Source organism: Aquila chrysaetos, chromosome 8, assembly GCF_900496995.4.
Source record: "Aquila chrysaetos chrysaetos chromosome 8, bAquChr1.4, whole genome shotgun sequence".
Lineage (NCBI taxonomy): Eukaryota > Metazoa > Chordata > Aves > Accipitriformes > Accipitridae > Aquila > Aquila chrysaetos.
In genome coordinates, this window is record NC_044011.1 from 1,962,426 (window position 1) to 1,976,383 (window position 13,958).

The window sequence follows — 13,958 nt, forward strand, 5'->3', positions numbered from 1 at the left end:
ACTTCAAAGCCAAACAAACTAGCAGTGTTCAAAGATCGCTTCTTGCAAGGTATTACTGCAACCAATCAATATTATAGAGGTAGCTCCAATGTGATGGCTACAACCCAAAATATAACACCTGTACATTAGTGCAAACACCTTTTATTTCTTACTGAGTAGATACAAGGAAGACACAGAGAAGCACAATACCTTTCTTACATTCCACTATCCCTGACTCCAGATGACCCCTTCTTGGGCAGAGCTAAAGAAAAAAGGGCTTGTAATGCAGACTCATGAATGCCCAGATAAAAATCTTTCCCCATTCCTCCCACATGGTTTAATCACTCTGCACAATGCAACAGCTGGCAGCCTAACACACACCAGATGTGCCGGGAATATGAAAGACAGGAGGAAGGGAGTGGTGGAAATTAGGGGGGAGAGGAGGGGGAATCTGTATTTTCTCATCACAGACTCCTGGATGTAGGAGATTAAGCCTTCTTGATTTATGAGCTCAGAGGGAGCATGAAAATCTTTCCGACTTCCCACATCTGCCTGGGGAGGGAAAGGAGAGCAGTGTCTGGGGGCTATGGGAAGTCCTGAGCCTGCTCACGAAGTCACAGGAACGAGATGGCTCATGTCTCAGCAGAAACGCAAACCCCTGAATTTTCCTCCCATAAATTCACCTCCTTGGAGCTCCACACAAGGTGCACGAGGCCACAGTAGGGCAGGGAGAAACCACATGAGAAGACATGTTCTAAATCCAGAGTGTCAGGAAGGGAGTGCAGGGCAAGCAATGAATCAGTGCAGGGTGGAAGGGGGAAATCTGAGCTGGGAAATAAATCTTAATTGCAAAATTAAAGGGGGGGGGGGACAGAGGGGAAGAGAGGCTGGGCTGGCTCAGGGGAAGGTGGTAAATGGACAGACGCTCACCTGTAGGGCTGATCTGACCTCACAGACCTCCCTGAGAGACTCCCAGAGATTTTGGGGGCAGGATTTTCCCACCTCCTGCCAATTGCTATCCTAGATATTGTTTGCCAAACAGGTCATGGCAGACAGATCCGTATGGTACTACCACAAGCCCTCCTCACCACAAAGGACCCTTCTCTAGCAGCCATTCCAGAGAGCCTGAATTTGGGGCAAGGACCCAAGCACTGCAGCCGAGGAGCAAAGAGAGGGAAACCGAACTACACTAAATCACTTCCCCTCTCTGTGCCTCTATTCTTTCCCACTTTGCTCCATGGAGCCTGCAAGCTCTGTGTGGCAACAGAGCCTTCCAGGAGACACACGTGGACTGCCAAGCACAACACGGCCTTGATCTGAAGGGGAGGGGTCTGCTACCATAATGCCAATATTAATAACAGTAATGAGGGTTACAGTCCCATCGCCTCCCTAATGAAGGAGATTCTCCAGCTCAGGGCTGCTGCCTAGAGGGAGGAGGACTGGAGGAACCTGCATGCCTGCTGCTTGCCTTGTGCATAAACAGAGGTCTCAATCTCTGGATCATCGGCTTTTCTCCAGCATGGAAATCCGTGTGTGTGTGCGCAGAAACACCAATGTTTCATGTGCTGCAAACAGGTGTGTGGGGGAGGGCATGCTGCAGAGGAAAAAAGAAATAGGGAACCACTGAGGAAGCGAGAGCTTTCTTTCAAAATGAGGCAGCAGCTACATTTTGAAGGTCTATTTAAAGCAACCAAGTAAAAAATGTCACCAGAATAAACCTGCTGCCCCAGCTGGAGGTGACAGTCTGATGAGGAAACTCCTGCCTCAATCCAGGAGCCCGGAGAAGTGAGACGAAGTCGCGCAGGCACCCAAGCGCAGGCATGCACGCACCTCCTCCCCCCCGGCACTCGCTGTCCCCCGAGGGGCTGTACCTGTTTTCTGGCCTCTCTGTGACACTGTGCAGCACCCAAGCTCTTCATTCATTAATTTATTTATGGGAAATCAGAAGAGCATCTCTTTGCCTCCTGATTGGCGGGACGAGCTCCTAGAGGGAACCACTGATGAAATACAGAAGGGGTGGGGGAGGCTGGTGCCGCGTCGGAAACACAGAGCGGCTTTGCCCTGGATTAAACTACTGGTGAGGGGAAGCAGGGAGAACACAAAATGAGGAACAATGCGACGAGAGCAGGAGCTCCTCCAGCCCACGCACCGCAGGGCGATGTGCTGAAGCAGCCACCCAGGCAGGCTGTAAGCGCCAGCTACCTTTCCACACTGGATCGCTAGGTAGAGGTCAGGCGAGTCTCCGTCAGGAGCTCTGGGCCAAAGCACTTGCACAAGCTATGGCACCTCTGTGTCTGAGCCACTCGCAACCTTTACCACGTCCCTTCCCTCGACCTCGAGACCAGGCAGCACTGCACTGCTGTTCTCTATGGGTGGGGACTGGAAACACAGATGGGCTGAAGACCATATTTTTGAGTCCCCGATGTCACTGGCAAATTCCCACTCATGTCAGGACGTGGGATGCTAAAAGGCTCAGGGATTCTTACCGCAAATATCCATGCTGAGACATGCTTTGATTAGCAGGGGTAATCATCAACCTTCCTCCACAAACCCCTACCCCATCACAGCAACTGAATTTGCCTGAGCCAGGCGCAGTGCAGAGGTTCCCAGGATCTGTCAGCTCCAGGCCAGTCCTGGGTAGATGCCGAGAGCTCAAATAACAGTGGGAAACCTGGAAAGTCTCCCTGCCTCCAGTGGCGTCTGCAATCGTGAGCTCTTCGCCCTGCTGTGCTCCCTCTCCAGCACCTGACCGGGAGAGGGTGGGTGTGGGGAGGCCTTGGCATCCACGGCTTAGATTACAAAACCCAGAGCAAGCCAGATGTTGCAGCCCAAAACACGTAGCATGTGTGAGTGTATGTCAACAAGTGATCATGATGTCTGCAGCTGGCAGAAGAAGGCAGCTGGGGTGGCTTGCAATCCTGCAGATTTACTGCAAGTGCAACAGAGAGCGGCAGGACGGCTCCCCAGGGGCATTTGCAGGGGGAGGGGAGAGGCACGCTGCTTGCTGTTCGGCTGCGCACTAACCTCGATCGCCAGAACCAGGCACCAGCTACATGGAGAGATCCTGAGCGTAGAAACTGCCACCTAAATTTGTCTGGCGGTGTGTGACTACAGAGACGGGAGCAGCCCTGGCTGCCAAGACTTAGTGGTGAGACTCATTGCTCCTTCCCTGGCGAGAAACCCTCCTCTGCCCCAGGCCCTCTCCATGAATGCCATCTTTCCAACAGGCTGTTCAAAAGCATTACTAGTTGGCAGCATTTTGACATTTTTGGATAGACCGCATGCAATAGCCAGAAACCACTACCCAGAGGGGATGTTTTCTGCCTCCCACTCCCCCAAAAGTCTGTAGGAGCTTCAAGTAGCCAGCATGACAATGAATGACAGCCTACATCTAAGCACAAATTCACTCTCTACAGCCCCTCCCAATCCATCCAAAAGCCCTAGCCCCGGAGCACCACTGGAGGATTTTCAGCAGGTCAGCTGCTCTACATGCTATATGGAAGGGACACTTCTGTGCCCCACGAGCAAGGTCTCCTGCCCCTCCGTGAGAGTGACGAAAATCGCATCACCCAAAGAGACTTTTCAGAGGCAGGAGGAGAGCTCAGAAGAGGTGTTATGAAGAGTTGTTTGCATGCTGTGAATTCACACCCTAGTTTCACTTTCCGGTGTAGATGAGAGCTGAGGCCACCACTGTGTTTTCCGTGTGTTTCTCCACCAAACCAGAGTGAGGCAGTGAGAGCTTGTCACTGCACAGACAGAACACGGAGGCCTGGTAGAGTCCAAGTGTCAGATATTAATGGTATTTAGATTCCTAGAAGATGCAGGGAGGCACTCAGTTAGATGTTCAGAAATCTGGCAGAAGTCAGAGGTCTAGCAGAATTGATTTCAAGAGGAAGACTGAAACCACATCAAAGGATCTTCTTCATAACTAAGTGGTTCAAGAGGGGAACACAGGGTGGACAACGTATTAGGTGAAAATTGGAACTGAAAAATAAATCTGGACTGCAAAATTAAAGAAAAATGTGAACCCAGAGGCCAGGCTGCCGGAGGGAACAAGGAAGGGGAATATACCACTGTTCCTCCAAAGCAATGAAACTTAGTTCCACTGCTGTCAGCGTAACCTGGTGAAGTAGCTTGAAAAGTCCTACTGTATAGGACTATAGCTCTGAAAATCCGTTATTAAAGGGTTGCTGAAAGTTTCAGGACTCTGGTAGCAACGCCAGACGCTGGGGCTCAGATGTCTGTTGCCCCAGGCTCCTTTTAGGCTAAGCAAATTGTCAGCAGACTGGAGCGTGGCTTCAGGTCTTAGTAACACCTCTCCATGGCCTGGTGGCTGGTGCCCCACTACAGTCTGCCCACAGTCCGGCTGCCCAAGGAGCAAGCAGTGCCAGGGCCCTCCTGCTGATTTGTCTGACTGATGTTCCTGCTCCTCATTGCCAGCTCCAAAACACTGGTAATGCTCAGTGCCTCCAGTCCAACCCCTGCTCCAGCACAGCCTGCGCACCAGGATGGCAGCCTGGGACTCACTGTACATGGTGCCACTTTGGCTATGGTGCAAGCAGCATGGCGAACTGGCAGCATGGGTCTGGCGTGGACAGCAAGGGCTGCATCAGCCTCCTGCAGCTCTGCACGGCTGCTCCAGGCCAATGTCCTTCTCCCAGGAGCCTGGACATGACCATCTGCCCTCCCTGCTATAGGTCATTGAGATCTGCTCTCACCCAGCTGCTCCCCACGGAAGACTGGGGGCTGTGTTGCCTGCAGGAATTATCCCTGGGGAGTTTATGCTCTGGTTCATTGGGTAACTTGGAGAAGAACATGGAGGCAATAAATTATTTGCCCAAGATCATGCAAGTGGTAAGGAGAGGAAGAGACCCCAGCTCTCCTCAGACTCTAACCGTGGCACAGCAGGGACCAGCAATGCTCTTCTGTGTAGTCACACCACGAACATCAGCTTTTGGTTTGCTGCATCTACCCTACCCACTCCTCAGTACGCTCTACTGGGATGAGCTGTACTAATGTAAGACCCAGAAAGGACAAAGATGGTTTTGGCTTCCAAGAGGAATGCTGTTTGGACACGCTACATTAATGTGTCTCAAGGTTTCACGTTAGTCTAACCTGTGCAACGTTACGCTGGTGCAACTATCCAGAAAGCCTCATACAACCCCCCACTGAGGGGTTTGTGCAGGGTTGTAGCAGGCTGCTTGAGCAGCTCTTACATTTGATCTGGAGTGAGTACCTTTGGTAACACAGTTTGAACAATACTTTGGGATCTATGCACAAAAAAGCAAGGGAACTACACTCTGTTATGAGGATCAATAATAACTCCCTAGGGAAACACTAAAACCCTGTCACTCAAGTACAGCTACGGTAATTAGCATCTCCTGAATTTTAGCTTACAAAGAGTGGAAAGCTGCCTGTAAAACTGAATTGCACCCTTCCCTCCTTATTTATAAAGGTCTGGCAGGGCTTCGGAGGAGACAGTGGGTAATTGTCTAACAACTGCTCTAGCTGGCCAAGAGTCAGGTTTTCGATTTCAGTTCAGCTTGAAAATAATCTTCTTAGGCTATCAGTTCCTGACAGCTCTGTTAACTGGGTGAATCTGCTGTTCCCAAAAGTCAGAGCTGAGCTGCCCTAACATGAACACAGGTAAATCAAGAGTGGCTGCTGCTCAGAGGCTGTTCCTTCACTCTGTCCCGCTGTAACTTTCTGCTTCTCCCAGCCTGAGAACCATGAGACCAGCTTTGCCATTTCAGCTCTGACCTACATCTACTCCCTGCTTCCAGGCTTGGCCTCACACAGAAAATCCTCTTCAGTCCTAACCCAAAGCAACCCTGTGCTGACTGGCAGGAGCTTTCGCTCTTCCAGACTGCCCCTGCAGTGCTTCTCACACATGCAGACACTGCTAGTCTGTGAATTTTCATTTTCACAAGGCAGTCCTGCCACGTAAAGGACACCCAAGCCTTTCCAAGTAGCACTTCTGTGCACAAAAGGACATTCCTGGGACACGTTATTTGTCCTAGCAGGAGCTTGGCCCTAGTCCTACTCTCACTTACACCAGAACAGGCCTGCTAAGCAGTTGCATTAATTTACATTCCCACTACATAGAGGGGAGTGCAAGTCCAAAGGTCCGGGCACTGGAGTAACCTCACTTGTTCCCTGACCCTGAACAACTGCAAACTTGGCCTTCACCTTGTTGCATGCAAGCTCGAGGCAAGTTCCACTGTGTCTATTCTGCATTATTGGAGCTTGGGGCTGGCACGAATTACAGAAAGCTCAGGGCTATCCTGATTTACAGCCAGGTGCAAGAGTCCATGTCAGCAGCATGATTTCAGCAGTGAACAGCAGAAATACACTGACATCCTGACTGTGCCCCACAAGCCCTGGGCACTGAGAAGACAAACCCACAAAAGCGACATCTTCCCAGCAGGGAACTGGACTGCCTCTACACCTCAGGAGAAAAATAGGCCACCACACTGTGCCCCTCTGCCTGAGTTTTCCTGAAATGGAGGAACTAAATAGAAACCAACCTCCCATTGTCTCACACAGAAAAGCTACCTCTATTATGCACTTTGAAGATCTTACGTGCTTCTAAGATTGTCTGTTTTTTTCCCCCCTCACCTACATCAGTTTGTCTAATAAAGGATAACACCTCCTCCCACAAGCCTTGCCTTGCTTATCCACCTGAGCTGTTTACAATGTGGCAGCAGAAAAGGCCAAAGCATGGATATTTATCTATTCCACAAGAGCTTCAAATCTGAACATCTGCTGCAAAACAGGCTGGCACTTACAGCTCAATCACTTGGGAGTTTAGCTCCATGATTGTGTCGTCAGTGCTGACAGAAATCAAGACAGCTGCCGTGTTAAATTCCCAAGGTGGGCGTCGAGGTGGGGAGTCAGGCAGAGAGAGCAAGAATGTGACGAATCAGGAATCAAAATAAATGGACAAAAGCCCTCTCTCTGCTCTTCTGCCCTGTCATCCCCACTTCCTAGGAAAGCCAGTGTCAATGGTTTCCCCCTGCCCTCCCCCCGCACTCTGCATTCACACACTCGCATCCTGTGGGTTTGGTACCTTCTCTGCAGCGACGGGCACCGAGGATGGGGTAAGGCTGGTGGGAGACTCCGGACGTTTTTTGTGCTTCTGTTTAGGTCTTTCTTTGTCCTTCCGACTCTGCAAAAGAAATAAGAGAGTACTGGAAGCCTAACTTTTCCTCTGCTGAGAATAGCAGTTATAAGGGAAAAGAAAGCAGGGTGTGTAGGGGTGGATTTACAACCATACATTCATATTCATCTTTTCTTCTCCACCCATCCACATGAGCCCAGTATCCCTTCCCCCACATCCCAGCTTCTGGCTGGGAGCGTCCCACTATCTCTACCCCAGCTGCAGCCAACATCTGGAGTGCAGAATATCAACAGAAGCCCCCAAATCAGTTTATGGTAAGATGATAGGGAAGGACTTAACAAGCTCTGGCTGATTTCAAGAAACCTGAGCTTTCCTCTTGCTATTTCCCCAAAGGGACTCTGTGCCCCCTTACCCTCGCTCTCTACCTTCTTCAAGGGTTTCTCAGATCCACCCTGTACAGCCAATGGGAGAATCTTGATTTCAGCCCATGTTGCACGTGCACAGGTAAAGAGGTCAGTCAGCAGAGATCTCAGAACCTGGGCTTGAACCTAACCTAGAGATCCCCCCATCTCCCCTCCCAACAGACACAGCTGGTCTGGGTCCATCTTTGCTAACAGGAGACAGACTAGTTCGATTTCTTCATCCTGTTTTTTTCTTTCACTAAAACCCCAGAAACATGGGATTCTTCAAATTGCAAACCAAGGAAAAATCATGGCCTGAGAAACACTTGTGTCCTGCCTGCCCTGATTTTATATTCTCCTGGGGAATGGACTGTAAGCAAGGAGGTTATTCTTATATAGTGCTATCAGTTTCTGCTAAAACTGAGATATTTTCAGTGAAAGGACTGAAAACATAGGCCTATGTGTCAAGTCAGTGGGGCTTGAGGATGCCCAGGCCAGCTGGCATACAGGATGGCTGGATAGAAGACCATGCTCCATCACACACTCCTGCTTCCTCCCCGTCTTCCTCAGCTGCACACTCCCATGGGAACACACTCAGCTGACTACAGGAGCTTTTCCATGCTACTGATGTCAGCTGAAGATGTGGTCTTCTTCGCTGAAGCTGCAGAAACTTTTTTTGCTCAGTTCCAAACTTCCCAGTGTGGTCACTGGTGTGTGGACCAAGAGAGCCGCTGTCAGATAAACACCTGCATGAGACGCAGGGCTTAGAAAAATCCACCCTCCTGTCTCTGAGACCTTTTTGTGGGAAAGAATGCCCATTCTGGTACAACTCCCTTGCATGGGCATTTTATTCTAGAAGCTGAAGTCCTCAGTCTGGACCGAAGGTGAGTTCAGAACAGTCACATCAAAATTCATTGACTCTCCAGAAAGATCCTCATTGCTTCCTCATGCAGGCAAAGCCCTGAGGCTACAGCTGCCAGCACATGCCAAAGTTGGGATGCTGTCAGGGGAAGATGCAATTGCAACAAATATATGAGCTCCACTGTGTGTTTTGGGGAGGAGAGAAGAGAGTGGAATAATTAGCTTAGGAAACAATACACGAAATGGGAAAGAAGGGGGCAGGAGAGACAGGGCAGGAGGAAAAGGCTGGGGAAGGCAAGCATGAAGTGAAGCAGAGGTGAAGCAAAAATCCTCCAGAAATCAGCACCTTCCAGTGTGGGTTTGGCTGAATTTTCATTGCACTTGAAAAGGAGGCCCATGCTGCAGCCACCAGTGACCCTGCCAGTGTAAACCTGCCATGATGCCACGGAAGCTTTCACTGGGATGAGCTGGTGAAAGGAGGAGGCAAATCCAGTCTAGAGCTTCACTGCACTTGCTGAGTGCCCAACCAACACTGCCAATAACCATCATTTTATCACAAGACTCCTGGCGTTTGGCATATCTGTTAAAGCCTCTGTTCCTAGAGCTACAGTATTTTACAAGAATCTCTGTTTTCTTTTTTTCCCCTTTCTTTAATACACATTTCCAGCTTTGGCAGTGAACAAGGAAAGCTCGAAAATGTGATTTCTACAGACTAAGTGCCAAAAGACAAATTAAAATTAAATCTTTACTAAATCTCATAATGTTTTAAATGCTTGGGGGCTTCTTGTGCTATAAACTCTGTCCAAGTCTCATGGGTCTTCTAGGACAGGAAGATGGGGAAACTGTGGCCCAGTTAGTTAAGCAGCTTGTCACAAACCATGTGCACATCAGTGTTCATTATTCTGGTAGTAGTAACAATTTGCACTCACTTAATAGCACACAGCAGAGAGTTTCAACGAGCTGAAAAGAGGTTTTTAATATCTACATCTCGTTTTACAAATGGGGAAACCAGGGCACATGGGATGCGAGAACTTGCTAAGATTTCACAGAAGGTCATCCAAAAATTCAGAAAGAAAAGTCAGGGATCCCCACCCCACCTGGACACAGGCTTGCCTACTTGCAGATGCTGCCAGTGCCACTCACGGAAGCCAGAAATGGAAAACAGGAGCCACACACCTCATTACAATACATTTTGCCAAATAACTGCACAAACCCATGTCCTTAAACTTTCTGAATACCACAAAGCTTATTCTCTCATTTTCAGACCCCGAATCCCAAATGCATTTCAATCATAAAGTTACAACAGGAGGCAATAAGATATACTGCTGCAAATGCCAGCTAGACAGCACTGTAATGATTTGATTTCACGTTATCATGGTCAAGATGAGACAAGGCAGAGCCAAGCCATTTTGGCTAATGACAATGAACCTACACACCTATGTACACACACATACACACATGCACATGCGTGGGGAAAGGCAGAAATGTCCTGACTGTCACCACAGTGAACCATAAAACCTCCCACAATTTCATTGTGATGGCAGCCACCAAACTCACATCCTCCAGCTTCAAAATCCTGGCTGTCTCCTGTCTGAAAAATCTCCCTTCGCTGTCGGCAGTGCAGAGCGAGTCTACAACAGCTAACTGAGCAGTCCTCTGGTTATATGTAGGAGTGCGTACATATGTACATATTCAGCAAGAACCCAGCCTGCACAATAGGGACCAGATTTCTGGAATGCTTCAGCTCCCATTTAGACGCTTGAATAAATGGTCAGGTTTTCCAAAAAGCTAAACGCTGGGTATTGAGCTCTTTTGAAGATCTGGCCCTGACTACATGTGCTGAGCAACTGCATTCAAACTATTTCGAAAATCTGTCCCACAGAGACCAGTCTTCGTGCTCTGCTCAAAGGACTGCATTGAAACCAGAACCACCGCAGCCTGACGAGGAGCTCGACTGCACTTCTGCTCCACGTCCCCGCATGCAGTCCCAGGCCATGGCCACAGGCACACCTTGCTCCTCCGTTGTGCTTACCAAGCACTTCTCCCCCTCCCACACCACATCCTCTCCAGGCTCTCTGTGTCATTTCTGCTCGGGCAGAGCAGAAACCCACAGGACCAGGCACCCAGGAGCCCTCTGGACTGCAGCCCTTAAGCTTTGTACAGTCTGGGTGTCCGCTGCCTTTGCACACCCAATAGCACCCATCTCCCACCCTCCAGTTACTCTCTAATACTTTGGGGTACTCAGAAAAGCAACAGGATCTGACACCTTCTTCAATATTACTAGAGAAATGCAGTGCCCTGTGTTAAACAGGCAGGACAATTAACTCCGTTACCCCATGGACAGACGGGCCGGGCTGCCCCCAGACTGGGGGACTGGTGGGAAGGTTACCCTGGCTGCCCACAGAGACCATGGCACTGAGAGAGTCAGGGTGCTCAGTCGCTCCGGGCTATCTTGCCTGTGTTGACAGGCCCTCAGACAACCCGAGGCGTTCCCCAGCTTGCACCAGAGGCTTTTAAATGTGTGGGTTCTCTCCAGGAACCGGAAGGCTCCAAATGCTTCCTCCAAGAGCCGCAGGGCGCAAAAGGGAGGGGAGGGCAAAGGGAGAGGGGGGAAAGCAGCACTCGGTCCCCTGCCTCTGAAATGTCCCCTCCCCACCTGGCCCTTCTGTGTCCGGCATTTCGTCTCCCTGGCACACAGGCACTCTCCTCTGCAAACCCTCCTTCCAGGAAGCTTCACAGATGATATAGCCACTGCCAACAGCCCAGCCTGCCCACAGAGACCTGCCTGGCTGTGCCACGAAGCAGGAGTCAGGGGAGGAGGAGGAGGAGGGAGGGAGGATGCGCTGCGAGAGCAGGAAACCTTTCAACACCCCCATCCCATCTTTGCAAGCAAAAGCCAAGCCCTACCTTGCAGCCGCTCGGTGCTCCCTGCAACAGGCTGGCCGGCTGGGCGAGCTGCGGTCTGCGGGGAACATGAACCTGCCCCCAGCAACGAACTTCACGGAAAACAAACTCTCCCCATGCAGGACTGAGCAGCTGGGGCTTGGCATGTGGGCATGGAGCAGGCCAGGGCTGCGGCGGGGGGAGCGCGGTTGCATCGCGGGGGGGGGGCGTGCCAGCGACACAATCTCCCTTCAAGCTCCCCAGCGCAGGAGGAACGAAACAGGATCTCTCGCTGCCAAAAAGGGTTGTACGCAGCTCCTCCTGCTCCCCCCCACCGCCGTCTCCCCTTCCCCGAGCCCCCTCTTCTAATCTGCTGGACACCAGCAATTGGATCATTAAAAGTAGATTGGGCAGGGGAAGGAGGGAGGGAAGAGCCGGGAGCTGAGAAGAGCCAAGCGGGCTCTACTGCTCCCTCCCTTCTTTCCCAGGCTCTCTGAACTCCCTCACCCGAAGGAGGAGGCCTGGCTCTGGGCTGCAGCCATGGCAGCCGCAGCGAGGAGGAGGAAGACGGCACCGGGCAGAGGGACGCTAAGCCCCTGCCTGCAACCTCACTTGCACCAGGGCCGTGCTGGGGATTTCACTGGTTTGCCTTGAGACACGCTCTGAGTGCATGAAGAGTTTTTACATAAGGACAGACGGCCAGGCCTCGCTGGGCTTTGTGCGCTCTCAAATTATTGCTGCATCCCCTGCTAATGGAAGGATTTGCTGGGGGTGGTTAAACACCCACATAATGAGAGGTCACAGAAAGCCAGTCAAGGATGCTATGAAACAAGGCTACTATAGCAAGATTAGAGCAGATTTAGGTTCAGTACTCCTTTGCAAAGAATCTGTGCTGGTCTTAGAAGGAGCCACTTGCATCCCACTTGAAAAAAATGTCCACTTTGCCCTTTGATGCCTGTGTGGACACAAATCTCCAAGAGGCAGACCTCCGTCACCAACTCGAATGCAAACACAAAGCCCCTCACAGACCCACTAGGTTTAGATTTCAGCCCAGTACAACTTCTCCAGTGTGCTAAATATGCCAGGCTGGATCCTTGGCTCGTATCCTCCACTGGCATCAGGTCTAGACAGACAGGCAATGGCAGGGGGGAGGCAGACTCTGCCGTGCATCTGCTCAGACGCCATGGGACCAGGGGCTCCTGCACTGCTCTGGCTGGTGCTAAAGGGGTAAGGGGGGCAGGACAGACACAGTCCCTGTACCCCAATAAAGAGTCAATCCCCTGCCGTGGCTAGGGAAGCAGTTCAGGAGCTAAAGGTGTGTTATGATTGTGGAGAACTGGCTCTGTACCCAGACCTGAGGAACAACTGCTGGTGGGCTTACTTGCTCCAAGAGCCTGCTTCTCTTTCCTATGTCACTGGGCAGGGACCGTTCCTCTCATAACAAATGTCCCATATCCAAATTAAAAGTTCCCTGATTTTGCTTATGGGTTCCAGGTGTTCACCAAGAATAACACTGGACGAGTGTCTCCCTCCATGGGGTATACGCCTAAAAATGTTGTAGTGCATGTGCTCCTGTCTGCTCCTGGTGTGACAAATTTCATTCCATGGAGCATGGTAATTTTTGTCTATGCATTTCAAGCAGACAATATAGGTGACAGAACATCTGTACTTCATTCAACCCCTGTGCGTCATCCAGCATTTTCTTGGTATTTAGCTATTGTTTTCTTTCTTTCTTTCTTCTTTTTTTAAACAAACAAACCCTGCAAAGGCTCCCACAGGGTAGAGCACACACATTGCAATACCAACCCCAAAGAAATAAATGGGGCTGGTTTTGCTAAGGCCTGGTATGTTCTGCAGAAAACCCAAAGCCTGGAGCTTTCCCATTTTCAGGACAGAGCAGAAGGAAATGCTTGGGCTGGTATTATTTGTGCCTGCAAGAGGCGGGGGATGCCAACGCTGGCTTGCAGTCCCATATCACAATTGTCCCTTGTTCTGCAGAGAACAAGACTCTTCACAAATGCTGAACTGTTTTACAGCAGGGCTTAGGAGTCCAAATCCCAAATCTTTGCTGTCTTACTGAAGCCACTGGGTTAAATCCTGTGCCCCTCACTGAGTCATTAACTCAGCCAGAGTTTTCCTCCGTAAAGCCTAAGTAAACAGCCCCAGCCCTGCACTGGAAGGGAGCTGTCAGGCACTGAGCTCCTTCTGGAGCGGAGAGCCATGAGCACCTGCAGCCCGAGGACTCACACACGCACTTTGGTCTGCTGCTGAGTAATCAGCTCCCCTGCAACGCCTCCGGCTCTGGGAGGACGGGACCAGCCAGCTGCACAGCTGGACAGGCTCAAGAAAAAGCTGTTCTACTTCAGGTCAGCACAGCAGCACGCCCAGTTCCCCTGAAACATGTGCAATTAGATCATGCACTGCTAGTCACGTACTCCAAAACCATGTGGGAAGTAATGTTGCAACCCCCTTTTTGGGTACCCCTTCAAAAGGTCTCTGTTCCCGCACCGCCTCGCACCCAGCCCTTCTTCCCTGCACTTCACAACCGCTCCCAGACCTGTAAACTCCCCAACACCCCTGGAAGCTGACAGTGCCTTCCTTACCCTGCCCGTCTCAGCTGCTTTGCGCACCTCGACCCCGTTTCCGTGCTGACTCCCCCGCTCTAAGCGGAAGAAGTTGATTTTGCACTTGCGCTGCGGCCATGCCAAGCAATC

The 13,958-nt window shown here is 50.8% G+C and overlaps 1 protein-coding gene across 3 annotated transcripts in view; it reads right to left on the reverse strand.

Moving 5' to 3' along the window:
- Positions 1-13,958, reverse strand: part of MLLT6 (MLLT6, PHD finger containing) — a 51,685-nt gene that overhangs the window by 22,053 nt on the left and 15,674 nt on the right. For all 3 annotated transcript variants that reach the window (XM_030022256.2, XM_030022255.2, XM_041125276.1), the window contains exon 8: positions 7,049-7,147. In XM_030022256.2, the coding sequence (XP_029878116.1) occupies positions 7,049-7,147 (99 nt within the window). The remainder of the gene's footprint in view (positions 1-7,048; positions 7,148-13,958) is intronic.